Source organism: Perognathus longimembris, chromosome 12, assembly GCF_023159225.1.
Source record: "Perognathus longimembris pacificus isolate PPM17 chromosome 12, ASM2315922v1, whole genome shotgun sequence".
Taxonomy (NCBI): domain Eukaryota; kingdom Metazoa; phylum Chordata; class Mammalia; order Rodentia; family Heteromyidae; genus Perognathus; species Perognathus longimembris.
Window position 1 is genome coordinate 61,508,024 of NC_063172.1, and position 27,085 is coordinate 61,535,108.

At 45.5% G+C, this 27,085-nt stretch overlaps 1 protein-coding gene across 6 annotated transcripts in view; it reads left to right on the plus strand.

Annotated features, from left to right (window-relative positions):
- The window catches only part of Chd7 (chromodomain helicase DNA binding protein 7), a 198,780-nt gene extending 175,241 nt beyond the window's left edge, over positions 1-23,539 (plus strand). For 4 of the 6 annotated variants that reach the window (XM_048358974.1, XM_048358976.1, XM_048358975.1 and 1 more), the window contains 16 exons: positions 55-214; positions 4,593-4,682; positions 5,169-5,272; positions 6,619-6,748; positions 7,130-7,202; positions 7,421-7,478; positions 8,109-8,337; positions 8,579-8,787; positions 8,894-9,562; positions 10,668-10,828; positions 12,608-12,835; positions 13,203-13,646; positions 17,196-17,417; positions 19,394-19,534; positions 20,105-20,209; positions 21,515-23,539. In XM_048358974.1, the coding sequence (XP_048214931.1) occupies positions 55-214; positions 4,593-4,682; positions 5,169-5,272; positions 6,619-6,748; positions 7,130-7,202; positions 7,421-7,478; positions 8,109-8,337; positions 8,579-8,787; positions 8,894-9,562; positions 10,668-10,828; positions 12,608-12,835; positions 13,203-13,646; positions 17,196-17,417; positions 19,394-19,534; positions 20,105-20,209; positions 21,515-22,528 (4,037 nt within the window). In that variant the 3' untranslated portion in view covers positions 22,529-23,539. Of the gene's footprint in view, positions 1-54; positions 215-4,592; positions 4,683-5,168; positions 5,273-6,618; positions 6,749-7,129; positions 7,203-7,420; positions 7,479-8,108; positions 8,338-8,578; positions 8,788-8,893; positions 9,563-10,667; positions 10,829-12,607; positions 12,836-13,202; positions 13,647-17,195; positions 17,418-19,393; positions 19,535-20,104; positions 20,707-21,514 lie in introns of those variants that run through there. The other 2 variants (XM_048358978.1, XM_048358979.1) reach the window with 2 other exon arrangements.
- The last annotated feature ends 3,546 nt before the right edge of the window (positions 23,540-27,085 follow it).

Genomic DNA, 27,085 nt, shown 5'->3' on the forward strand with positions numbered 1-27,085 from the left:
CGTTGTAGCACGAAGTGGAAGAGGCCCCAGTGATGATGCCGACTGTTCTTGCAGGTCTGTCAGCCCCTGTGCCCAGGGGAAGGAAGGGGAAGAAGGTAAAAGCCCAGAGCGCACAGCCAGTGGTGCAGGATGCTGACTGGCTGGCCAGCTGCAACCCCGACGCCCTGTTCCAAGAGGACAGCTACAAAAAGCATCTGAAGCACCACTGCAACAAGTACGTCTGTAGGGGGGAGTCCAGGTGTTGCCTCGGCCAGGACTGGCATTAGGCTGCGTGTGGTGGCGCACGCCTGGAATCCAGGCTGTCCAAGGTGATTGTGATTCCAAGCCAGCGCGTGGGAAACAAGACGGGTGTAGTGCTTTGTGTCTGTCGTCCTCGCTACAGAAGAGGCACGGGGGGGGGGGGGGGGCGCGGCGTGCACAAGAGGCATAGGCCCTATGTAAAACTATCTGAAAAATTACTAAACAGCAAAGAGCTGGACGCGTGGCTCAGGTTGCAGGCCCTGGACTGAACCTGGTGGATACTGCCAAGTCACGGGAGCACTTATCTCTGTGATTCTTTTTTAAGCGGTGAGAATGTATAACATCCATGCTGTTGTATCTGTGAGTGAGCCCTTCGACAGCATTAATCGCATTTAATAACATGAATCCCACATGCTATATACGCATCACCAGTATCTATTCCCAAACCTTGATGACTCATTCCCCATAGGAGCTCTGTAATGACTCCATCGCTGTCCCTTGCCCGAGCCCCGGCCCTGTGCCAGCACCCGGCAGTCTGCCTAACTTGTCCATTCTGGGGAAGTTGTACGTGGAACCACAAGTATTTAGCTTCCTGTGGTGGCTCATTTCATTAAGTGTAGTGTTTTCAAGGTGCATACCTATTGTAGAATTTGATTCCTTTTGACACCTAAATACTATTCCATTGTGTGTCAAACTTTTTAATCCATTCATAAATCGATGATCATTTAGATTGTGTCCACCTTTATCTGTTCTGAGTAATGCCGCTGTGGAAATTGCACATGGCGGATATTTAGCCAGTATTTGATAGGGAATTATGGTTAGTTTTATATGACTCTACCTTTAACTGACTGCTTCCAGTGTGGAGGGAGGCGGTTGGGGAAATAGTGTATGTACATAGTACATTTGTGGGTTCCATGAGCCTGGAATCATGTTTTTACCCTTATTTCTAGAAATCATAACAAATTGAAGATTGGAGCTGGATGTATTCGCTCTGTACATTTTAAGCTAACATCTACATGCACTGATTGTTTCTTAGTCTCAGGATGCATTTTCATTATTAATAGTACAGGCAGCCATGTTCCTGAACAGCTCAACCATGCCTCAGATGGATGTGACCTTGGAAAAGTTGCTCAGCCTCCCCCGGACTCACTCTCCTAGTGAGTGAAGTAGAGGTTGGCGGCGAGATCTCAGTTGGATGGAGCAGGATATAAATAAATATGTAGTTAAAACATTATGACAACAACCTAAGCACACACTATGGGCATCGTGCCACATGCTTGATATAGATTCTCTACTTGAGCTGTTTGAGATAAATAGTGCTATTTGTTTTATTTTAAATTTTTATCTATTTGTTTATCAATGCTAGGGATGGAACTCGGGGTTGTATGCTTAGTAGGCAAGAATCCTCCCTCCTTCCCTGCCCGCCTCCCTCCTTTCTTCCTTCCCTCTCTCCCTTCCTCCCTCCCTCCTTCCCTTTCTTCCTTTCAGCAATGTTTTGCTCTGTGGCCCAGGATGGCCTTAAATTCCTGGGCTCAAATGATCATCCTACCTCAGCCTCCCAAGTCGTTGAGATTACAGGTGTGTGTGTCACTATGCCCCACAAGTTCTCTTTTGTCCCCCCTTATCTGACAAGGAAGCTCGAGTCTCAAGTTGAGTAACTTACCTAAGGTCTTTCCACCAGTAGAAAAAGAAGAGCAGAGATACGAGCAGCTCTCATGTTGTTGCCACCGTGGTTTTTCTGCCCACCATACCTCCTCCTAGGGGCTCTTGTGAAGTGCTCGAGGGTCTTTACAACTGTGCCTTCAAACACTTTGTTGTTGGGGCTGGGAATATGGCCTAGTGGTGAAGTGCTCGCCTCGTATACATGGAGCCCTGGGTTCCAATTCCTCAGCACCACATATGTGGTAGAGTGCCAGCCTTGAGCAAAAAGAAGCCGGGGACTGTGCTCAGACCCTGAGTCCAAGCCCCAGGACTGGCAAAAAAACAAAACAAAGCAAAAACACTTGGTTGTTTTAGAAACTCATTGTTGTTGTGTATAATGCTTCTCCCTAGAATACTACCCTACTTGTAGCTGTTAGGAAACTTCTGTGTCATTGTGGTTTATGTCAACTTTGGTCAATAGCCTTGTAAATTCTGTACTCAAACAAGAGACGTCAGCTAGTTTATTGTGGAAACAACAGGTCCTTTTCCTGGATGTCAGTGTGGTGGTGGTAGTAGTGGTGGTGGTGGTGGTTTTCCATTTAAGTTGTACTATGTGTTGCAGGCTTCCATTGTGTGTCTTTGCTTATTAGTTAGGGTTTGAGAAGCCACTAGTGCCCTGCTGCCTTTCCATTCAGTCTTAGGAAACGGTTGTTGCCTTCTAGCTTATTTCTTAGATGGAATGGGTGGTTCTTTCTCAGATGACCATGCCTTGAGGTTACATCAGATCTAAAGCTAGGAGGTGTTGATGTTAAGGTAGAAAATGAGACAAAATTGAGGAACCTCTTAGAAAATGACCGGCCACTTCTCGGAAAGAATTGAGGTGGCGAGAAACTAAACAACTGGGAGTTGATCCGGAAAACAGTCACTAATGGGACAGCGGAAGGTCTAGGCACGAGGCCTAGAGGCCTACGGGTTTGGCCTCACAGTGAGAGCATCTTGTGATCAGCCACTGCCTCCAGCCGTCCTTTCTTCTCTGTGGCTACCTGGTGGAGTACATTCCCCAGGGGGCACTCCATTGCCACTGGCATTGATTTGAATTTTTCCCTGGAGAAGAAAGGAAACATTCACAGTTAGTTCATGAACGTCTCCATATAACTAAAACTGCTCCCAAAGCCAAAATCTTTGTCTTCTGCCAAAAGGAAGAAGAACTATTTGGCTGCCCGCCTGTGTATCTGGTTCTCTGAAAATAGGAAAGAATCCACGCATAGGTGGAGGGTAGTTGAAACTACCCTCACTGGGCTTCCTTTAGAAGTAGGAGCTGCTTACAAATTCTCTAGCCAGAGGGGAAGCAAGGTGTTGCTTTTCCTTTGTTGGTTCGGTTTGGCACAGTCACATTTTAATCTCATGAGTTAACAAAAGGAAGAAAACTTAAAAAATAAAAAGACATTCTCAGAAAAGATTGCTTACCTTGGTATCTATTTTCATTCTCACTTTGTACCTATGTAGAGACTGTGTTGGCCACTGGTAGACTTGGGTAGGGAGCAAAGAAAGCATGTGAAAGAATATCTATTCTATTTAAAGACATTATGCTAAGACCAGGTTCATACTCTAAGGTGAGGCTCTGTGACCTCAGATTTATAACTTCCATTAGGAATAGTTTTCACATTTGTAAAATGGGAATGTAACTTGTCCTGCTTTATAATACAGTTATTGTGAAGATGGGAGGAGTGAGTGTTTGTAAACGTAATAACAATGGTTTTCGAGTGTCACAAAAGTATGTGGTGGGATTATTTGGCTAGCAAAATAGTGCTGATGGTGGTGATCAGCTGTAATCCTGAGTGCACATTAGTAGCCATCTAGCAGGGGCTGCTGGATCCAGAGTAGACGGAGGCCTCGGGGATGGGTCATGTGGATTCCATTGGAAGATTTATAGTGTAGCCATTGAGGAAATCCAAGCAGGACTGAAAATCCGGTTCCTAGATAATTCCAAAGGTTTAAAAGAAAATGACTGTTAATGAGTTGGACACATTTTAACCTTGTAATGTTTTATTACTATTTTCCAAGTGACAACATAGATTCCCGGTTAATAGAGACTTAATAAAGGCTTAATATTCCCTGAGAAGAGTGGGGACCCACCGCCCACTGCACCCCACCCTACCACCATCTTCCTTTATCGGAAGCAGAGTTGTATAATCTGAAAAACCTGACATTCCATATTGAGGGTTTATTGTAAGGTAGTAAAACCAGATTTTATATCTCGTTTATTCCTACAACTTCTGATGTGCTTCCAAAAATGGTATTAAGGCAGCAGCTGAGGAAATTTTATGAGATAATGAAGCAGAACAGTTACTGAAAGCCATCTGCTCAGTTGTTTACAAACTTGCTTCAATACTTCAGAGGCAGTGGTAGGGTACGTGTCTAAACTTCACAAGCTGCACTAGGTAGAACTAAATGAAGTGCGCCTGGGCTGGGCTGAGCTCAGGCCCTCTCTCTGCAGCGTGAGCCGTTGCCAGGCAGGCCTGTTGGAAGCCAGCAGAAAGCACCACACAGAGGTGATTATGTGCCACCATCTGTCACGCTTCAAGCCTACCATACAGCATGGCTAATCAGCCTTGGCAGGATGATGGATGAACAGCAGCAGCTGCCAAAAGCCACTGTTGGCAAACAGTCCTGAAGTTAAGAACTTTTCCCCCCTCTGTCTTCCTCTCCAGGGTCCTGCTGCGTGTCCGCATGCTGTACTACCTAAGACAAGAAGTGATAGGAGACCAAGCAGATAAGATCCTAGAGGGTGCTGACTCAAGGTTGGTGCTGGTGCACATTTGTTCTGTACCTCCCCCCCGGCGCCCCCCCCCCCCCCCCCCCCCGAGCTAATCCAGGTAGTCAGGAAATACGGCTGTGTTTCGGAAACTTCACAACCCATTAGTAGCTTCCCTCCTCCTTTGCATCTTGAATGCGTGCGTTTGTGTCCTCTAAACTTGGGGATGTGATGAGAATCAGTAAAAGGCTGTTGGTGTGCATCTATATAAAAAGGTGTTCACTAGATGGTTGGTGTCTTGAGGTGACCTTTAGATGGGATACCACGTGACAAAGTTCATTTCCGGCCATGATGGAAGGTGGCCCAACTGTGTCCTGTCTTTCACCTTTCTGGTTCCTCCCCACTCTGCTTAGATATGTATTGTGGGGAAGAAAGTATGGGAAGTCATTTGCAGTATTCACTACTGAGAATTAGAATTCCTTTTTAATACTAGTATTTCTTTTGAATATTGTTTAAACAACTGTCTTTCTAGTGAAGCAGATGTTTGGATCCCTGAACCTTTCCATGCTGAAGTTCCTGCAGATTGGTGGGATAAGGAAGCAGATAAATCCCTCTTAATTGGAGTGTTCAAACATGGTAAGTGATGTTTCTGTTTGGATGCATCTCGACTGTGTGGCTTTGTCTTTATTTAGAACTCCTTGCATACTCTTTTCCAAAGTCATAATATTAATGAGAATAGTTCCAAAGGACTCTTGGCGTCGACCATTTTTCTGTACTAAAAATCTAATATGAACTGTAAATATCAGATGCTGTTTTTGAATGTTTGTTGAGTATTTGAGAAGAAAACATTTCTTTCTTGGCTGTAAATAGAACCCAAAACATATTTGTTTCGGTAATAGCCAAGTTGTGCTATAGCTCTCCCTAAACTTTGCTTCCAGCAGCTTCCCTCACTAACTCTGCCAGCCGGTGTCAGAGTGGACGGTGGGCTTAACCTCTGCTATTAATCTGTACAAGTGCCTCCTGGGCTTTGTTCCAAGCAATATTTCACAAATGTCAGTGCTGAGGACTCGCCGCTCCCCCGAGTGGGATGTAGCCTTGTTAACTTTGAAAGGCTGGGGATGCAGAACTGGCATGCTATATACAGTGAGCGATTCCTGATTATAATCCCAATTCTCTGGAGGTCGTGGAGGTATTCTCAGCAGCCCAGCCTGACTAAAGGGGAGAATGATGGCTTATAAAACCTTTCATGATTACAGTTTGGCTTGCGGCTCTACAGCAGTTAGGAGCGGTGTGTTGTAGTACACATCCTAATTGAATTGTGCTCTTCTGCCTATGTACTTGCAGCCGTGTTTTGTGAGCTCTGCCTCCGAATCATTTTCCCGCAGTGCACTGTTGGGATCTGCCATTTTCCATCTAGTCAACTTGGGCAGTCAAAAAGCAAATTGCAGTTTGAAAACCATAGAGGGAACAGTGTCATCTTACTGACATGCATCATCCCAAACCTAATAAGACAGGTTCGCTGGCCTTACGTATGCGGGGATTTTTCAGCCGGCCGTGCGACCGAAGCTATTCAGGAAGGATGCGGGTGGACTTGGAGTTCCACTGCAGAGGTCATAAAGGAACATTAGGAAGCCTTTTAAATGTCAAGCAAAATTAGATCTTGGGAAAAATAGGGTCAGAAGATTCTCCCAGGCAGCCTACAGTTACTCCGAACCTGTTTTGTCTATTTGTATTTTTGGTAATTCTGGTATTGTTCCTGAAGTGTACCTTGCCCTCCCCTCCCCCCACCCCCCGCCCCAAATAAAAACAAACGAACTCGCCTAGAATTCTAGCGAATGTTCTACTAAAATAAAGTGTAATTCAGTCCAACATAGGCAGTGGTCTTTTGGGAGAAGTAAACTTGTGTGTTTGTGGCAGTGCTGTGACTTTGACGGCCTTTCTTTGTTTCTTTGTGTGTGCGTGGGCTGCTGGGCACGGCACAGGCTATGAGAAGTACAACTCCATGCGAGCTGACCCTGCGCTGTGCTTTCTGGAACGAGTCGGTATGCCCGATGCCAAGGCCATAGCTGCCGAGCAAAGAGGAACAGACATGCTAGCAGATGGCGGCGATGGGTAAGAAGGACATTTTAAAATTTTAATAAACTTGATGTCAGTATCACGTCTATTGGCAGGGTTCAGTTCTTACAGTGCACTACTCTCCATAGCGTGCCTCGTTTGAACTTAATCAATGTTTACCAGCATATTCTATTTGTATAGCATACTGATTGTTTGAACAAAGTATATTATCTAAACAACCCGAAGCGTGTTTGTCTTTTTCAAGGGGCAGTCCATCCTCAACCCACAGGGGCTGCATGTAGTCAGTGCGGATAAGCACTGCTTTTGGTGGCAAACCCTGAATTAAACGTGGTATTAAGCAGAGTTTTACTCTCGCCTACCCACCCCACTTACCAGGGTGATGTAAGCTTTGTGTTTGTTTGTTTTTTTAAAACACAGTGGAGAATTTGATAGAGAAGATGAAGACCCAGAATATAAACCAACCAGAACACCTTTCAAAGATGAAATAGAAGTAAGAACTTGTATATGTTGGCTTTTATAGCAACATTAAAATAGAACACATCTATAGATAAGACTTGTTAAACTTTATAGGTAATGGCTTTGGGGGGGGGAGGGAGAAAAATGAGGGAGGAGGTAATAAGTTTGATAAGAAATGTACTCACTGCCTTATGGTATGAATTTTTTTTTTAAGATAAAATTCAAATTAACATGTTTCTGGCTTTGCTCAAGGAATTTGCAAATTCTCCTCCCGAGGATAAGGAAGAGCCCATGGAAATTCATGGCCCAGGTAAGATGCCAGAGGAGCTCTGGCTCCGAGCAGCGTGGGTGCCGGGCCGCCAGGCCTGTCTGCGAGGGCGCCTTCCCCACACTGCCGTCTCGTGTGAATAACTTGTTCTTAGGGTTGAGTTTTTATTACGTTGAATTTCTTTGATAGAATTCTTTCAAGATCTATTCATACTCACACTAATGAAAATGTTAAGCATCTTTAAGATGTCCTATCATGCCCCCCTCCCTTTTAGGCATTTGTTGTTTGAAAGAGCGCCACTTTGTCTAGCGTACTGACCCTCTACCTAATATAAAATCATTAGGTTGTGATTACTTGTTATGTTCAAGATTATTAATATTCTAAGTACATAATAGGAGAGATCCTTGTAGCTCATGCTATCAAGTATGCTTCTTTATCTGTACAACTGATACACTTGCTTTGTTTCCCCTAAAGAGTTGATTTTTTTAAATAGTCTTTGAGTTTCATACAAATATTGTTATTCCTTATTTATGTTTTGAAAACTAGGGCATTGCTCAGCCCTTTCCCACACTGTCATTTGGATGCTAATGAGTCATCTTGTTTTGTTGGAAAATCCTGTGTCTTGCAAAATTGCAGCGACACATTTCAGAAATACGTCTCCCACTTCCCCAGGCAAGCACAGCGAGAGTAGTGCTGAGTTAGGCCAACTTTACTGGCCTTCCACTTCAACCCTGACCACGCGTCTGCGCCGCCTCATTACTGCCTATCAGCGCAGCTATAAAAGGCAACAAATGAGGCAAGAGGCCCTAATGAAGACTGACCGGCGGAGACGGCGGCCTCGGGAGGAAGTGAGAGCGCTGGAGGCGGAAAGGGAAGCTATTATATCTGAGAAGCGGCAAAAGTGAGTTTCCTCAGGGGTCACTCAGCACCCCTTCAGTCTACCCCGCCTGCTCTGCTCTCTGCCCACAGAGTCAGCAGTCATGACAAAGATAGTGGCCAGCAGAGAGAGGCTTGCTCCATCACGGGGCCTTGTCTTCCCAACCCAAACACAAGTGTCTTTCTCAGGGAAAGGAAAAGAAAGAGGGCACCATACATGCCTTCGTCCTCAAGTGCGGTGTGAGCCTAGCTCTTCTTTCTCACAGGTGGACGAGAAGAGAGGAGGCTGATTTTTACCGAGTGGTATCCACCTTTGGGGTGATTTTTGACCCTGTGAAACAGCAGTTTGACTGGAACCAGTTCCGAGCCTTTGCCAGGCTTGACAAAAAGTCAGACGAGAGTTTGGAGAAGTACTTCAGCTGCTTCGTGGCCATGTGCAGGCGCGTCTGCCGAATGCCTGCCAAGCCCGACGACGGTAGGTGCATTAACTCGCCGCGTTCTGGATGAGGTGGCCGGGTTGGTGAGACGTGAGAAAACGGGCAGAAGTTTCCCGAGTAAATGCAAGTGCTTCCGTGTTACAGATCCACCCGACCTGGCCTCCCTGATCGAGCCCATCACCGAGGAACGGGCCTCTAGAACTCTGTATCGCATCGAGCTGCTGCGGAAGATCCGCGAGCAGGTGCTGCATCACCCGCAGCTCGGAGAGCGGCTGAAGCTCTGCCAGCCCAGCCTGGATCTCCCGGAGTGGTGGGAGTGTGGGCGGCACGACCGGGACCTGCTGGTGGGCGCGGCGAAGCATGGGGTCAGCCGGACAGACTACCACATCCTCAACGACCCTGAGCTGTCCTTCTTGGATGCGCATAAGAACTTCGCTCAAAACCGAGGCGTGAGTAGCGTCTCCTTGAACCCGCTGGTCACGGGCTTTGGGCAGATTCCTCCAGTCATCTCCTCGGCTCACGGTCACGAAGAGAAGGTACCAGAACCAGGTGAAGGCAAGGCAGAGGAATCTGAAAACTCATTGGCCAAGGAGAGGTCCGAGGGGAGAGAGGAGGAAGAAGAAGCCGATGGTGGGGACAAGGACAGCAAGCAGGAATGTGAGGCTGAGGCCAGCTCTGTGAAGAGCGAGCTGAAAGGGGCAGAGGGCAGTGCAGAACCTGGCTCCAAGTCTGTCTCGGAGAAGGGCTCGGAAGAAGATGACGAAGAGAAGCTGGAGGATGATGATAAGTCAGAGGAGTCATCCCAGCCTGAAGGTAGGGCCCGGCCGCCCGGACTTGGACTCTTCCCGATGCTCAGTGACCACTGTGGGATGGGCCCTTGTTTCTGTTCTTGCCTTTTCGTGGCAGTTCTTGGGATTGAACCCCAGGGCTTCACACTGACTAGGCAGCCGCTCTCGCGCTTGAGCTTCAGACACCTCCCAGCCCATTGTTTGGGAACTAGTTTATCTTCCCTTGAGCTTACAAAAGGAGTGTCCATTTCCTTCTGTGAAGGGGTATTCTAGTTAGGATTCCATGCATTTTCCCCTGATCCTTTATCATAGGCAAACATAGGAGTATTGTACCTTCACATAAATAACTTCTGATTGAAGAATGGAAGTTAGCTTCCTGGTCAGCTATAGTAGAAATTCCATGTGCTGAGATTTGGAGGATTTCAGTTAAAGGCCAGCCAGCCAGCCTGGGCAGAAAGTGAGACAAGTAGGACTGTAGTCATAGCTCAAGTGTTAGAATGCTAGCCCAGTTAGCTCAAGGGCCTGGGTTCAAACCCTAAAATTGGGGGAGGGGAGGAATCATGTGACAGTAATCTGTACAAATGGATATGAGGAAAGTCATTCCCTGAGTAGATAATATTAATGATTTTAAAGCAAGTGGCGCTTAATTTATTTTATTACAGAAGTAAAGGGTAAGAATAAAATCTGAAAATAACCCATTGTCTTTCCAAGTCACAGATGATTGGCACATAGTAGCAATAAGGCTCTACATCATACTGCACTGCTAGAGTAGAAGCTTCCATATCAGCTGAAGTTGTAGCCTTTGTCCTGTGTCAGGGAACAGAGGTTCTTGTGTCAGAGACATGATTGACCCTCGGCCTCCTTGAAGATTTACTTGCACGCTACCAGAGGGAAGTCTGTCAGCCTCTAATTCTTTCATCTGTAAGGTGGGAACCATGCCCTCTACACTAAAGGGCCACTCCAAGCTTTAGACAACAAACATCTGTAAAAGAACCAACACCATTCTAGCTACATCGGAGGTGCTAGATACAACGAGCAGATTGGTATTCATCTTGTTAATGGTGCCCTCTCTGAACTTGTGTTTCAGTGATATTCTAGTTGTGAATAATACACATTAACTTACTTCTCAGCAGGAGCTGTCACTAGAGGAAAGAATTTTGATGAAGAGAGTAATGCTTCTATGAGCACTGCTAGGGATGAAACAAGAGACGGATTCTACATGGAGGACGGAGACACCTCTGTAGCACATCTCCTTCATGAAAGGACATTTGCCTTCTCATTTTGGCCTAAGGTTAGTGGGGTTTGTAGTTTTTGTTTTGAACAGTATGTGTTGGGGGGGAATCTTTCTAACTTGTTTTTTTTTTCAAGTATGGGGGGGTATTTTGTGGTACTGAGGGTGGAAATTAGGGTCTGCACTTGTTGGATGAGTGCCAATACCTCATCTTTCACCTGAACCATGCCCCCTCCTTTCCCTTTGTCCTCAGTTATTTTCAAGGACGTGTCCCTTCATGCTTGGGCCTGTGCTCCCATCTCCTACTTGTACTTCTCTTAGTTGCTGGAAATAACTAGGCACCCATGGAGCCCACACCTGGGTTGAGATGGAGCTAGTGAGCCCTTCAGTCTGGGTTGGCCTCCAACGTTGATTCCCCAATTTCTACATATCAAGTAGCAAGGATTATTTATGTGCTTGAGGCACCATGTGTGATTGCTACGTCAAATAATCTTCAGGTATATACATTGGCGCAATGTATGAAGGCTGTAGATTTGTTTTTATGTTTTAAAAGAATGGCCCCAAAAAAGTAAAACACAAGAAAAAGATAGGAAGATTTTTGTACTAGGATAAGAAATGGGAAAAATTAAGAAAGGAACTTCACCTTGGCTCCTTGGGCTTTTTAGGTCCGTTGCAAGTTGTCCAGTAGAATCTGCGGATTATTTCAATGCATTCATCCTTTACCAAATAAAATGTGGGGACTTTTACAGTGTGTGTTTACATTTTACTTCTTTTTTAATCTCAAGCAAGGCTTTCACACTTAAGCTCACATATTTGAAAACCTGATGCCCTTTTACCCCGACAGTGGGTGGGCTGTTGGCCTGGTTGCTGCAGTGCATCATGGTCTCCTTTCCAGTGTAGTTATCTAAAACCAAAGGCACACGAAAATGTCTTTTTAATAAGTCCCTGTGTCACAAGGATCTATTTTTCAGGGTGGGGACGCAATCATCACAGTCACCATAACAGGGCTGACTGGTTTAAAACAAGCACCACAAAATCGGGCTTCCGTCTACTCCTTCCCAGGCCAGACCTAACCGTGTACTGCTGCTTAAGAAAGAAGGTTGCGTTTCTGACTGAAGAGGGTCCTATCCGAGAGAGTTGCCCCTCTCTCTCCTTTCGTTTCCCCGTTGTGCTAATCTTTATTGAGACTAGAAGGGAGTTTCTCAGATGAGCCAAGAGTTTATAGTAGCGGACACTTTTAATCTATGGAAACTTGGTCTAAGAGCTGTAATTAGAAATTTTTAATGTGCATGCTTCAATGAAATTTGGAGCGATAATAGGTGGGGAATGCAAATTGACATTCATTAGGTGTTCGTAGGTTGGTGCCCACTTCATAATGCTGAACTTTATTAATAGTGACGCTAATGATGTCCCCCCGCGCCCCCCCCCCCTTCGTGGGATGCATGCACTGCATCCTGGGAGCTGAGGGGCCAGTCGGCGATGCTAAGCGCGGGCTCTCTGGTGTTGTCTGCTGCCATCCACCAATGCTTCTGAACGGGTGGAGCCTCAATAGGAGTTCCTTTTTTTTTTTTTTTTTTTTTAATGAGCTCATTTTGAAGGTGGTAGCTATTTTTGTAATGTGCAGTGTTCATAGTTGAGAAGTAATTTCAGTGAGTTTTATTTATTTGCTGGGTTGTTGGATTTGTTTTCTTTGCCCTCCCTCTGTCCTCTGCTACCATTACCACCACTTGACTTTCTCAGCTCTTTTTTGTGCTCGTTAGCATCTTGATGGGTATATTTGTGTAATAATTTTAACCAAGTCTTTGTTACAGTTTCGTGCTACTTTTTTTCTCCCCTCAGGATAGAGTAATGATAAACCGATTAGACAACATCTGTGAAGCGGTGCTGAAAGGCAAATGGCCAGTAAATAGGCGCCAGATGTTTGATTTCCAGGGCCTCCTCCCTGGCCACACTCCCACCTCGGTGGACAGTCCTCTGCAGAGGAGGAGCTTTGCCGAGCTCTCTGTGGTTGGCCAGGCCAGCATTAGTGGGGGTGAGGACATTACGACTTCTCCTCAGCTGTCAAAGGTGAGTCAGAGCAGTTGGTTTTTGCATCTTAAAGGAAAGCCCTCTGAGTCTTCTCAGTTGGAAGTTTGTGTTTCGCTAGTCCTACTTGCTTGGTCTGTGTTGAGATGAGGACTCACCGGTTGCCAAGTAGATCCCAAACTCTTGGGCTCACACAATCCTCCTGCCTCAGCTTCCTTGCAGCTCCGCCTCACCGAGCTCAGCGACTGCTTCCATTTGTAATTAAGGTGGTTGCTATTTCCCCAGCAGTGGTCACCATGTGTGAATGCTTCTTTCTTTAAGCTTGTGGCTCCTTGTTTCTAATTCCATCCCCCATAACAGAGACACTTTTGTCTTGTTGCAACTATTGTGTTGGAACTTCTTTCAATAGGAAGATGCCCTCAACCTCTCCATCCCTCGCCAGCGGCGGCGCAGGAGGAGGAAAATTGAAATCGAGGCCGAAAGAGCTGCCAAGAGGCGAAATCTCATGGAGATGGTTGCCCAGCTGCGAGAGTCTCAGGTGGTCTCCGAGAATGGACAAGAAAAAGTTGTGGATTTATCCAAGGCCTCGCGAGAGGCGACAAGTTCTACCTCAAATTTTTCATCTCTTACTTCAAAGTTTCTCATGCCTAATGTCTCGACACCGGTGTCAGATGCCTTTAAGACTCAGATGGAGCTGCTCCAAGCAGGTCTGGCCCGCACGCCCACGAGGCATCTGCTCAACGGCTCCCTGGTGGACGGAGAGCCGCCCGTGAAGAGGCGGCGGGGCAGGAGGAAAAACGTGGAGGGCCTCGATCTGCTGTTCATGAGCCACAAACGGACATCGTTGAGTGCAGTAAGTTGGAAAACTCACTTTCCTGCATGTGCCCTTGCCAGAAGCCGAGGGGTCCCCTCTGCTGAGGACAGGGAGCCGTGTTCCTCTCCGCGACACCATGGGGAAACTGGCTGCTTCCACCAGACACAGAATTAGAATGAGCACTGGGTCGTGGTTCTGAACTGGAAGATCCTGGTGACCCCATACAGATGACTCAGCCTGAACCAGTGTAGCTTGAGGATTTGTTCTTCCCGAGGTTCTGGTGTATCCATTGCTCTGGGAATGATAGACTGAAACAAACAAAAACAAACCCAAGTCTTTCTGAGCCTGCTATCTCTGAATTCTTGAAGTAGGAAAGCTTCTCCTCTTAAAAATATTGATGTTTTGGGCTTGACATTGATTAGATTAGTATAAGTGTTTATTTTGAGACCTAAAGATGTGTGCTCACATATGAAAAACCTTTTTATAACTGGTTGTCTTAAAAACCTAAGCTGCAGCCTTGATATGATAGTTTAGGTGTGAATGGAATGTAGACCAATGGGGTTTTTTTTCCCTATTATTGTTCAAAACAATGACTTCAATATTATTAGGTAAGTCTCTTTCCCAGTTTGCCACAACCATGGTCATCCGGGAAATGTGGCCTCCGGGCATGATGGCAGTGTTTTGCCCCAAAGAATTCCACTACACAGTGTCTCCTTAAGGTGACTCAGGAGCTTCCGCCTCTCCATTGGAAACCTGCATGCGTGGAGCACGTGCACTGGGATGGCATCCACCTTCCCATGGGCAAAGGGACAGTTAGGGACAGACTACAACTTGAAATTAAGAGGAGGCAGTGCGACACATTTCGCCGTATTCCCTCCCTATTGTTGTGTGTTTCTTCCTAGCCTAGAGGAAGCTTGGCACTTAGGATGGCAGCATAGTATTCGGTGCAATCCCTTTCCCCCTTGGTGGAATGTGAAACATAAGCATCTAGGTGGTTGCGAGTTAACCTTTCAACGCTGATTACTAATGCACAAGCCATAAACATGGTTGACGTTGTTGATTGTAGGGTTGTTTTTAGAATCTGATACAGCTACCCTTGCAGTGCGTTCGTTAGCTGTCACCTTCACACGTACTCCATAACTTAGGAGTGCACTCCCACAGGCCCGGCTGCCAAGCTGCAGAGCTGTAGAGCTAGTGTTGAGCTTTGCTGCATGAAGCACTCAGGTGGTCAGTTTCATAGGTTTTTACTAACTAGCTCTGTAAACGTCAGTAAATTGTTTGGTATTTGTGTCATGAAACGCAACTTTAGTGGATCAGGTGTTAGGAATTCATCACACGGCCTAGGTGCTATTTTCCTATTGCAAGAACACACCTGAAATTCAACTTGAAGCTGATTCTTTCATTCCACTTATTTAAGCCATCACCCCAAATTTCTTGGTATCTTTCTAAAGTTACATTTAGCAAGCTCAGCTCAAGACTCAAGCTTTACAAAACCCATGTGAAAGGCTTGGGGTTTTTTTGTTTGTTTGTTGTGGTGGTATGCAAACACTCGTAGAGCTAGTTCCTCAACCCAGAAGATGTGTTTTTCAGGCTTTTATAAAGATAACTCTGAAAACACTGGAATTTTTAGGATTCTGTATTTATGAAGTTGATGTGTATGCCAGTAAATTATAAAAGGAAAATTCTTATCTCCAGATAAAGTGAGTTGTGAGGAGGTATAAATATGAGCAGTGTAGAGCACGGTGCATTCTGAAATCTAACGCCCTCACTCTAACTGGAAAGAGTTAAGGCGGCTTCCAGCACCCTTGTGGAAGCCGGCCTCATTCTCAGTGCCAGGCACAAGAACAACAGCCCTCTCTCCAGAGACCTCAGGATTTGGGGTGAGATGATAGAAAAGCACAGGTTGAATGTCTCCAACTCAAAAGTCCAAAGTAGTACATCATCTGAAACTTTCATTCCTTTTCTTCTCTGTCCTTTCATTCACTCTTTGTTTCTTTCTCCCTCCCTCCCTCCCTCCCCTCCCTTCTTTCCTTCCTCTTTGGGGCTTGAACTCGGCCTGGGCACTGTCCCTGAGCTTTTGTGTCCAAAGCTCGTGCTCTACAACTTGAGCAACAGCTCCACTTCCAGCTTTTTGGTGGTTAATTAGTGATAAGAGTCACTGACTTTCCTGCCTGGGCTGGCTTCGAATTTCAATTCTCAGATCTTAGTCTCCTAGGTAGCTAGGCTTATAGGTGTGAACCACTGAAATATTTAAGTGCAACATGACACTGTAATTAGAAAAACCACATTTGACCAAATATATGCTCAAAAAATATTGTAGAGGTATAAAAGCAAATGAATTTCATGTTTAGAATTGCATCCAATTCCTATCATATCTCACTATAATAAGATTGGCAAATACTCCAATATTGAGAAAAATGCAAAATCTGAGCAATTTCTGGTTCTGAGTATTTTGGGTAAGGGTAAAGAATAAACTTTAATGATATGTCATAATTGTATATGTGTCCTGTGAACAAGGCCTGAAGAAGGTGAAGAATGGAGCGTATTGGCGGAGGGGGTAGGAGAACTGAAGAACTTTACCTGGAGATAGTCACACTTTGCGGTGTTTGTGAAGATCCTATGGGGAGAGACAGAGAGAGAAGAGTATCTATCATGTCTAGAGAACTGAAAGTTTTCTGGGGAATGTAGCAAGGAGAAAACCTTGTCCCGTAGGCATTCAGAAATAAGGCAGGATGCAAATAGAGACGGCCCTGACTGCCGTGCTCTGTAACTTGCTCTGCTGGCTGGCAGTGGAGACCTGCTTATTAATTAAGTCGGGGAGTGCACAGAATCTCTTGAACGAGGCAAAGGGACTGGGTTTGAGAAAATCCAGCCCCATGTAAGCAGTGTGGAGGCCACGCTGAAGAGGGCTGGCACTAAATCTGAAACTCTGCATGGACACAGTGGAAGTGTCTGGAAACTTACAGAATAGATTTTAAATACTGGAGTTTAAAGAGTCTAATGACCGCGTAGTGGTGGAATGCTGGCTTCTGTGGGGGGGGGGGGGTGTATGAGTGCGCCCACACCTGTGCAGGTATAGGGGCTTGAACTCAGGGCCTTGTACTCTTGCTTGGCTTTTTCCTCAAGGCTGTCCCTCTCCTTGAGCCCCTCCTAATTGGAAATAAAAAGTCCAGTGACTTTTCTGCTGCTGCCATATAGACCTAGTACACGCATTGTGACGCCCTCAAAATTGTACCTATCAGTTTGTTACTTACAAACTAGCTTGGGACATTATCAGGGATTCCCAAGGGGGACTGAGCTGCCTTTTCTGTACATTAGGCTCAGCCCACATAACCCCCTTCGTGTAGGCCTAATAGCTTTGACTTTGAAATGTTTTCTATCTAATTACTCATTAAAAAAAAACATGGCGTAAAAGTATAATTAATTTAATAGCCACTCCAAAGCCAGCTATTGTTTGAGGGGTTTTTCCCCCCCCCTCTTTTGCACTAAAGGTTTATTAGGTTGTGAGAGGATTTTCTTGAGATAGGACAGGGATTGTCAAGATCTTCTTTGGGTGAGAGAATTCAGAGCATTGTCAACTTCCTGCAGGAGGACGCTGAGGTGACCAAAGCATTTGAAGAAGAAATAGAAACCCCGCCAATAAGAAGCATTCCTTCTCCTGGACAGCTGGACCCGGACACCCGCATCCCTGTTGTGAATCTGGAGGATGGAACGAGGCTGGTGGGGGAAGATGCGCCTAAACACAAGGACTTGGTTGAATGGCTGAAGCTGCATCCAACTTACACTGTTGATATGCCAGGTTATGTACCAGTAAGTAGCACCGAGCTTAGGATTGCCAGGAACCTCTCTGGGCCCTCATAGTTTATTCCCGTCTGACCAGGAAGTGCCCTGACAGCTGTTCTTTCTGCCTTTTGCTTCAGTGTTTCCTGGTCATGGACATTTTCCTACGTAAAAGTCGCTAGCTGTCAGTGTACCTTCCTGAAGAATAGCCTTACAGTTACTGGAAGATGTCTGCTTTACAAGAGTGCTTGTCTAGGTGTTCGCAGCATTACTGGAACAGTCAGACAGGGCTCTACCAGTACAGACTGCTAGAAAGCTATTTCCTCTAGAGATTCGACCAGTTCATTTGGCCGAAGGCCTTATGAACTGCCCATTATTTTATTATTATTATTATTATTAACATTACTGGGGTTTGAACTCAACCATTTTCCTTTAGTAATATTTCAGTACAGCCATGGCTCTGTGTCCAGGCCAGCCTGAGACTGCCGTCCTCTTGTTTACACCTCCTGTGTGGGCAGGGTAGCAGGGGTGAGCCACTGTGCAGAGCCCTTATTAGCTACTTTTGAAGCTACTAACAATCCTTATGTTGAACGGTAGACGGGGTCACCAGGTGATTGTTTGTATATTGCTCACCAACTAGTAACACAAAGCAGTTTTCTATAGTTTTGAACTTTAATTGACTGATGTTTTAAAACTTTAATGTACATTTGTGTGTGTGTGTGTGTGTGTGTGTGTGTGTGTGTGTGTGTGTGTGTGTTCACCAAGTTCAGGCCAGTTCAGCTCTGCTGAGAATGTACCCTTTTCCCTGAGACCTTTTATTCTTTGCTTAGCTCTCCTCATGGGCACAATCTGATTTCATAGAGTCACTTTAGTGGGCACAGAAGTGATAGCCTAAAAGCAAAATTACAATTCGAAAATGTTCTTTTAAACTGAGAGCTGGTGGCTCACGCCTGTAATCCTAGCAAGTCTGGAGGCTGAGATCTGAGGATAATGGTTCGAAGCCATCCTATGCAGGATAGGTCATGAGACTCATCTCCAGTTAGCTACCAGAAAATCAGAAATGGTGCTGTAGCTAATAGTGGTAGAGTGCTCACCTTGAGCAAAAGAACTCAGAGCACCCAGGCCCTTAGTTCAAGCCCCATAACCAACATACAACAAAAAAGCCAAAACAAGACAGAAGGAACCAGGGCAGCCTTCTGAGAGGCTAGGTCTGAGCTACCGGAGTCTGACACTATTACTTTTTTATGACTAATAAAAACACTAATGTGGGTTGGGATTGTGGCTTAGTGGTAGAGTGTTTGCCTAGGCACAAAGCCCTGGCTTCGATGTCTCAGTACCACATACATAGAAAAAGCCAGAAGTAGCGCTGTGGCTCAATTGGTAGAGTGCTGGACAGTGCCCAGGCCCTGAGTTCAAGAAAAAAAAAATACCATGACTAGGCTAAACATTTGAAGAAATTATATATTATTATTATATATATTTATAGATATATATTTATTTATATTTTTTCCAGGCTGTGTTCTAGGCTAGCCTCGAACCCACGTTCTTCCTGCCTGTTAAGTACATTTTTAATGTTGGCTTGGGGTTGTTTTTGTTTTGTTTTGTGCCAGTACTAGGTTTGAACTCCAGGCTTTGTATTTGTTGTGCCACCTGATCCACATTTCCCTGGCCTGGCTTTTTGTTGGTTTTTTTTTTTTTTTTTTTTATACCCACCCCCCTGTTGGTTATTTTTGAAATAGAGTTTCTCTGACTTTTCTGAGCCGGCCTCAAGCTGTGATCCTCGGCCTCTTGTGTAGCTAGGATTACAAGTGTGAGCCAGATACCTGGCAAAATGTGCTTCTTCAATGTGCAGACCATCAGCCATTATATTTGGTGGTTCTTCCGATGGAGTAGAGCCGGGGGTCTTTCAAAGAGGAGTGGGATTTCTAGTATTGCCAAATGATTCTTGAAGCCTTTTTTTTCATGATTGAAAGTAACTTGACCACTTTGTTTTTTTTCTTCTGCAGAAGAATGCAGATGTGCTGTTTTCCTCCTTTCAGAAGCCGAAACAGAAACGACATAGATGTCGAAATCCTAATAAACTGGATATAAACACTTTGACAGGAGAAGAGCGAGTGCCCGTTGTTAATAAACGAAATGGGAAGAAGGTCAGCAATGGCTGGAAACAGGACTTGGTATCTGTGGGATCCTTTTACCTCAGGAAACAGTGTTTTATCCTGCGAGTGACAATAAGGAAAAAGAGTCCTGTTTCTTATAGAATATATGTATGTATGTACACAGAGATGGGAAGGAGAGCAAGATAAGGGAGTGGGCAGTAGAAGCTGGAAGACTGGTGTTTATTTTGTGTTGAGGTGGGGTTTTTTTGGTGGTACTGAGAGTTTGAAATCAGGGCCTCTAGGCTGCTTCACAGGTGCTCTTGAACCAGGCCTCAACCTTTTTGTTTTAGTAGGGACTGAAGTTTTTGCCTGGATCAGCCTAGAGTGTGATTCTCATGTTTTATATCTTCTGTGCAGCTAGGATAGCAAACATGTCTTGCTTCCGCCCCCCTCTTCCTTTTTGCCTTGGTAGTCCTTATACCTCAATTCTCCTGCTGCCCATCTGTAAGTAGCTGTAATTGCAGATTGAACCACTTGGACCTGTCCAGGACTAGGGTTTTTTGTTGGTTGGTTTTGTTTTGTTGTTTCATTTTTACTCATTCATCGAATGCTTCTTCCCAGATGGGCGGAGCTATGGCACCTCCTATGAAGGATCTCCCCAGGTGGCTGGAAGAAAACCCCGAGTTTGCAGTGGCCCCAGACTGGACTGAGATAGTCAAACAGTCTGTAAGTACAGTTCTGTCGAGAGAGGTACCCATGAACGGCCGCTTGCCTGAGTTTTTATTTTCTGTTGGCCATTAATTATTCAGTTGTGAATTATTCTTAGCTCAAAAGAATTGACATAATACATCATTTCATACATCATTAATACATCATCATTTCTTACATCAATACATCATTAATTTGAAGTGAATTAATTTGTCAGCTCCAGTTTAAAAGGATTGTATAAAACACAGTCTTGAAGGAGACGCAGTCCAGGTGAGCCGGTCCCGCAGCTCATCTGCCTGATGGGATCTGTTCTGTTTGAGATCATTAACATTATTAACTGTGATTTTTAAAAGGAAAATAATAGCAATTCTGCCTAAATTTTTTCCAGTGTTAATTTCCTTTTTGAATTAATGAATTAAATTTATTTAATTAGTGCTGATTGCTTTTGTTGAAATGCTGATTTTCTTGCAGTTGTATGCTAAAATTGAAACCTTTCACAGCACAGTTCTAGCCGTCACAACACACAGTTTTCTGAACAACCCTTGGCGACGACTAGAGCTCCCCAGCCCTTCTCTAGCTCCCTTCCCCGCCTAGTTTCCTTGTGTTGTCCTTCCTCACCACCCCCATCTCCATGAGACACTTCCTAGATCTTGGGCTTTCCAGGAAGATTATGAAATCTATAGCCTTCCAAGACAACGCCTTCTGCTCACAGCGTCAGAATTCTTCCATAGGAAATGCAACTGGAGCGCTAGCTCCCTTTCCTGGCTCAGCGGGGCTCAGCCGCTGTCCCTGCCTGCCGGTCCTTCGCTGGTGGAAGGACCTCTGTGTTGTTTCCACATGAGTGTGCTTGTGAGTAGAGCTGCTGTGGACATTTGCGTGCAGGTTCTGGTGTAAGCATAACTTTATATATTTCTTTAGAGTACACACTGAAATATAATTTTAATTCCATTTCTTATAAACTGACAGCTCTTGGTCAGTGAGAATGACCCGCATTGCCTGTGGTGGGGTGTGGAGGTATCCTGTTGGTTACCGGTCACAGCTGCTTTGTGATACCTCACTTCCTACGTTAGCTGTGGGTGCAGAGGTTGGACACTCCCTCCATGGCGGCATAACCTGGAGCTTTGTTTTTCAGCAATTCAGCAAGGGAACACAATGATTTTGTTTTTCTAACACACACAGAAGCACGAAGCTTCTAGAGAGGCGGTGATCGCCGTGTGTTTCTGGGGCGCGTGTCACCCGGCAGATGGTTGCACGGGCCCCGTGGAGGTGTGTGCCCCTCCGGCCCGGCCCCGTGGGCCTCACGCGCCTCTCGCTGTCCCCTAGGGTTTCGTCCCCGAGTCCATGTTCGACCGCCTGCTCACGGGCCCGGTGGTGCGGGGAGAAGGAGCCAGCCGGCGGGGACGGAGGCCCAAGAGCGAGATGGCCCGGGCGGCGGCGGCGGCGGCGGCGGCGGCGGCGGCGGCGGCGGCCGCGGCGTCCACGTCGGGGATCAACCCCCTGCTGGTGAACAGCCTGTTCGCCGGCATGGACCTGACCAGCCTCCAGAACCTGCAGAGCCTGCACTCGCTGCAGCTGGCGGGCCTCATGGGCTTCCCCCCGGGCCTGGCCTCCGCCGCCTCGGCCGGCGCCGGCGACGCCAAGAGCTCGGCCGCCGCCGCCGTGCTGCCCCTCATGCTGCCGGGCGTGGCCGGCCTGCCCAACGTGTTCGGCCTGGGCGGGCTGCTCAACAGCCCCCTGCCGGCGGCCGCGGGGAACGCCCCCGGCCCCGGCCCCGGCCCCGGCCCCGGCCCCGGCCCGGCGGGCGAGCCCGAGGACAGCGCCCCCAAGGCGGAGGAGAAGGGCCCCGAGGACGAGGACGAGCGCCAGGACTCGGAGAAGGGCGCCGAGGCGGCCGCGGCGGCCCCCGACCCCGCGGCGGCGGCGGCGGCGGCGAACGGGTCCGTGGGGGCGGCTCCCGCCCCGGCCGGGCTGCCCTCCAACCCCCTGGCCTTCAACCCCTTCCTCCTGTCCACCATGGCCCCGGGCCTCTTCTACCCGTCCATGTTCCTACCTCCGGGACTGGGGGGATTGACGCTGCCCGGCTTCCCCGCGCTGGCCGGACTCCAGAACGCCGTGGGCCCCGCCGGGGAAGAGAAGGCCGCCGCGGACCAGGCCGAGGCGGGCGGCGGCGGCGGCCCCGCCGGGAAGGACGGGGAGGCCCCGGACGGCAGCGACGCCGACGAGAGCCTGGACAAGACGGCCGGCTCCTCCGCCCTGGAGGACGAGCTCGCGCAGGGCGAGGAGCTGGACTCGCTGGACGGCGGCGACGACGCGGAGAACCACGACCCGGACGACTGAGGAGGACAGCCCGCCCGGGCCCGTGACAGTGTTGAAGACTTTTGACAAGTGGTAGTCCTACTGTTTACACTCACAGTTAATGTTCATACCTAGTTTTATAAGCTGTCCTGTAACATAGTGTAGCAAAAAGAAAAAGGAAGAAGAAGAAAAACGTCCAAGTCATGTTATTACAGGTGTGTCAAAAGGTATCTTGGTCATTAAGTATTGTGCAGTGCATTATTTATTATCCCTAGGAGAGATGAAATTTGAGAGGTGATCATGTCTTTTTAAGGAACTTACATAATGCTCTGCTTTTTTTTTTAATTTTATTTTTCTTTTGGTACCATTGGTATTATAATAAAGAGCAATTTGTAACCGAGCGGCGGGAATGGAAGGAAGGGCCGCTCCCAGGAAGTATGAAGTTATATATTTAATTTTTTAATTTTAACTTTTAATTTTTTTTTTTTTTTTGCTGTGAAGGTCAAGATGAATTTTACCATACATATCATCCTTGCTCATTTGTTTCCCTTTGTCCACTGTATGGGGGTTCCCACACTTGCGCATACACACACATCCATACACTCTGACAATCTCCACGTTAGTGTGAACGTCTCGGTCCGGAGGCGCAGCAATAAGAAGGCAGCTGTTGAATGTGAAGGGTCCCTTTGGAAAATTAACCTACTGGGAGGGTTCTTGCCAGACAGAACTGCAGTTCCATTGTCTTGTGGTCTTGTAATGCACTGGTATAAACAAAATAAATAGAAGAAGAAATAAAGAGAGAGAAGTGAGAATCAGGTACCTTTTTTAAATTAAAGGACTTTGTTACTTTAGCCACAAAGCTAAAACAGCATTACCTCAGCTCTAAACTAGCCTTGAAGTTTACAGACATGACTTTGTAAATGTATTGTTTCTCTTTGTTGTGATGTCCTTTTATTTTTTTTCTTTGAAAACTGCTATCATGTAAGATAAAATGTAAATTGCTGCCAACTGTAGTAATGATGCTTTTAATAAAAGTGACCCATGATATGCAGAGATGTAATTATAGAATGTAGTGTGTAGGGGAACTGGTGTTCACTCTATTTTTTTGTATTCGCAATAGATGCAAATACAGCATTTTGGCTTTTGAACAGTTTCTTGATATATACTCCTACTAGATTAGCTCTTAGTAACACTAAACTGTTTTCAAGACTAGTCAGGAAAAGAAACCTTGAACTACCTTGACACAGTCCCATGCTGGATGTCACAACAGAAATGCACACAAAACTATTACTCTCCGAAAGGGCATCTGAGACTAGGAATACTTAGTGTGTTCAGCATGAGATAGTGTGGCACACCGAAGAACAAAAGGGCAAAAGAAGCATGAGGCTCTAATAGGTACAATATCTAGGTCGTTTATCCTAGGATAATGGGAAGAAAACACCATACCATCCTGTCAGCAAGGGACAAAAAGGTGCTCTGCTGTCCTGAAGACCAAAGCTCCATGCCAGAAACCAGTGTGTGGACAAACCCACGTGGAACTAAAATGGACCCACTTAAGCACACACACACACACACACATGCACACATACACACTCGCTTCCCCAGTACAGACAGTCGAAAGCTCCCGGCTGGAAATCTGTTTATCGCCTATCACCTTGGCTATTTGAAATAAAATATAAATTAAGATCCAGCTAATTGCTGGTGGCTCATGCTTATAATCCTAGATATTAAGGGGGCTGAGATCTGAAGATGATATTTCAGAGCCAGTCAGGGCAGACGAATTTGTGAAACTCTTATCCATTAACTAGCAAAAAACCAGAAGTCCAACCGTGGCTCAAGTAGTAGAGTACCAGTCAAGAGGAAAAAAAAAAAAAAGCCAGATGAGAGTGTCCAAGCCATCTATTATTTTCATCTTTCTGTGTCACCTGAACAAGACCAAGCCACATTTCAGTCCAGCTAAGAGGAGGAGGAGGAGGAGGAGGAGATACATTTTGGTGGCCCTGACTTCCCTCTCCATTCTCCCCAAGTGCACACGCAGCCCATCTCCACACCCAACATGCAATAGGACATGTCACAATGCAAAGCCCTTTCAGACAGTGAAGGTCAACTAATTTATATCCCAGGATGAAATACGCTCGTGACGATTGTGAAAGAAACCACTTGGAGCCTCCATCCTCCTGTAGATCTTGTTAGCTCTTGAAAGTTTGCTGAAGTGTGCATTGGAAGGAAGTGCCTTAGAATGTCCTCTGAAATGCAATTCTTTGAACATGGAAAATGAAACTAGAGCTGCACAAAACTTGGGAAATTTAAATATTTAAGTAACTGAAAGACTTTCGTAGGAAGAATTTGTTTAATAAAATGCATTATTAAAGGGTCTTTTCCTAAAATTCTTTATTTATTGGAAATTTTCCTATAAACTCTGAGTGGAGAATACAAAATGACTCTGCCCCTATTAGTGTGAAATATTAAGAGTGATGATGAACTTTACAACAAAAGCATCCTTGCTTGTAGCCAGTAGGAACTAATTTCATATTCTCAGTTTAGTCGGATCCTAAACTGTGTTGAGTTCAGTGTGTGCAGTGTAAATGAAGCAGTAAGGTACCAGGGCTGCCATGGCTACGAGGTTGGTGATGGGAGTGCTGTTCTTCGTAGAAGCTGAGGTGTCAGGAGTAAAGGAGCTAGCCAACATCACTGGGAGCAAGGGCTGACCCCAAGCAGCCTGGCTTCAGAGCCAGCCTGTGCTCTCCTAAGGTACAGTATTCTTGGATCTCTGAAGAAAAATCATTGTATAGGCATGACTCGAAGTGGTTAATGTTTATAGTTTTACACTTTCCCCAATACCCTTCCTTAACTGGTTCTTAAGTTGGAGGCTGGGAGTTAAGACAAAGAGGTGGGAATGGTGTGAACTCCTGTTAAACTCGTCTCAGTTCATTTCGGTTTGGATTTATTTTGCTTCACATGTGTTTCTAGTGTGTAAACATGAAGTCTTTATAAAGATAAGCTTAGTCCAAGTAAGTCAAGTAACTAGCATATCACAGCCCTGACAGTTGAACCCAGTGCCCAGGCTCTTAAGTAACTACTGTGTTAACTGTAATCAACGCTGGCCTGCAAATAGAACATTCTATTAGGAAAAGATTACAAATAAAATTTGGCAGAACAAAGAAGACAAATGAAGAAGGTGGCTTCTGAGTGATGAGAAGCAGTAGGCAGATTGAGATCTGCTGGAGAGTATTTTCTAGGCAATTTGAGTACAAGTGAACTGAAGTTAGGAAGCAGGCACCAGGCCATACAGGGCCTGGATACCGTGGAGGGAGGTTCAGCTTTAGACACTAGAGAAAGTCCTTGGAAAGTTGCAAACTGGAAAGTGATATCGTGCTTAGGTTTTTTAAGACCAATTAGGAAACAGCAAAATCAGGGCCTTTAAAAGGGAAGAATTCCAGCTTGGAGATCCATCCTTGGATCTAGGTAGTAAGTGGTATTGCAAATGCAGAGCAACAGATGGATTTGGAAATATTTTAGGAGAGTCTCCAATTTATTCAGCGAATAGTTTCAATAAGATGACTATTACTAAAGTACACTCAGGTAAAACCAACAGATAAGAATGTCTAGCATGCGTTTATTTGCTTTGATGATGGAAACTTTGATTAATGTTACAGAGAGGAAAAGATTGTTTTTTCAGTTAAATGAAAATTACTTTGGGATTGCCTTTAGAATGAGATTTTAGAAATTATTTCTGTTGGATGAGGTTAAAATGTAGGTCTATTGTAGAAAAATGCTTATAATGAATGTCTTCTCTAGAGCCATCTATAAATTTAAATTAAGAAAAAACAATGATTTCTACTGACAAGCATGTAAAAAGGATGGACTAACATGACTAATAAGCAATTTTATGTATTGGCACAGGTAAGATTTATACAGCTTCATCTAGATCTTAAACTATTTGTGTGTGTGTGTGTGTGTGTGTGTGTGTGTGTGTGTCTCCTAGAATTTCATCTTCTGTAAGACTCCCTTGGTGTTAAGTGTTTGGTCATTTGAGTTTCTTTTTCTTACTTTTTTTTTTTTTTTTTTTTTGGTAGAGAGGTCACCCAGATTGAGAACTTTCTTCTAAAAGTGAAGATGGTTATTTTTTAGATATTTTAGACTAAGTCATTTTTTGTTCAGCACCATGTAGATCCAGCTTTTCTGGATCATTTGGGATCCTCCAATGTCTGGTTGGATCTTAGTTTCCATCTCTGTAATCAAATGCTTTGATTTAACGAAATGAAAGAACAGATTAGAGACACCTAACATCTTTGTCTTTAGAAGATTTATTCTTGCAGGTAGCCTTGCTACAAACAAAAAATGAGATTTTAATTACTTGAGCAAAAGATAGCAAAACTCCGTATCCACGTGTGTCCAAAGAGTATTTCCATAATAGCGTCTTTTTCCTGTCTTTCCAGGCCTTCTACTTTGTCATGCCAAACCTTGACATGTGGCTAAAGGATAACAAAATAGATTTCTAAGTACAACACCTAAAAGTGCCAAGACAGGATTCGAAATCACTCTCGATGGCTTCTTTTGCTTCCTCCACCATCTTCCCCGCCTTCTCCTTTGATCTCA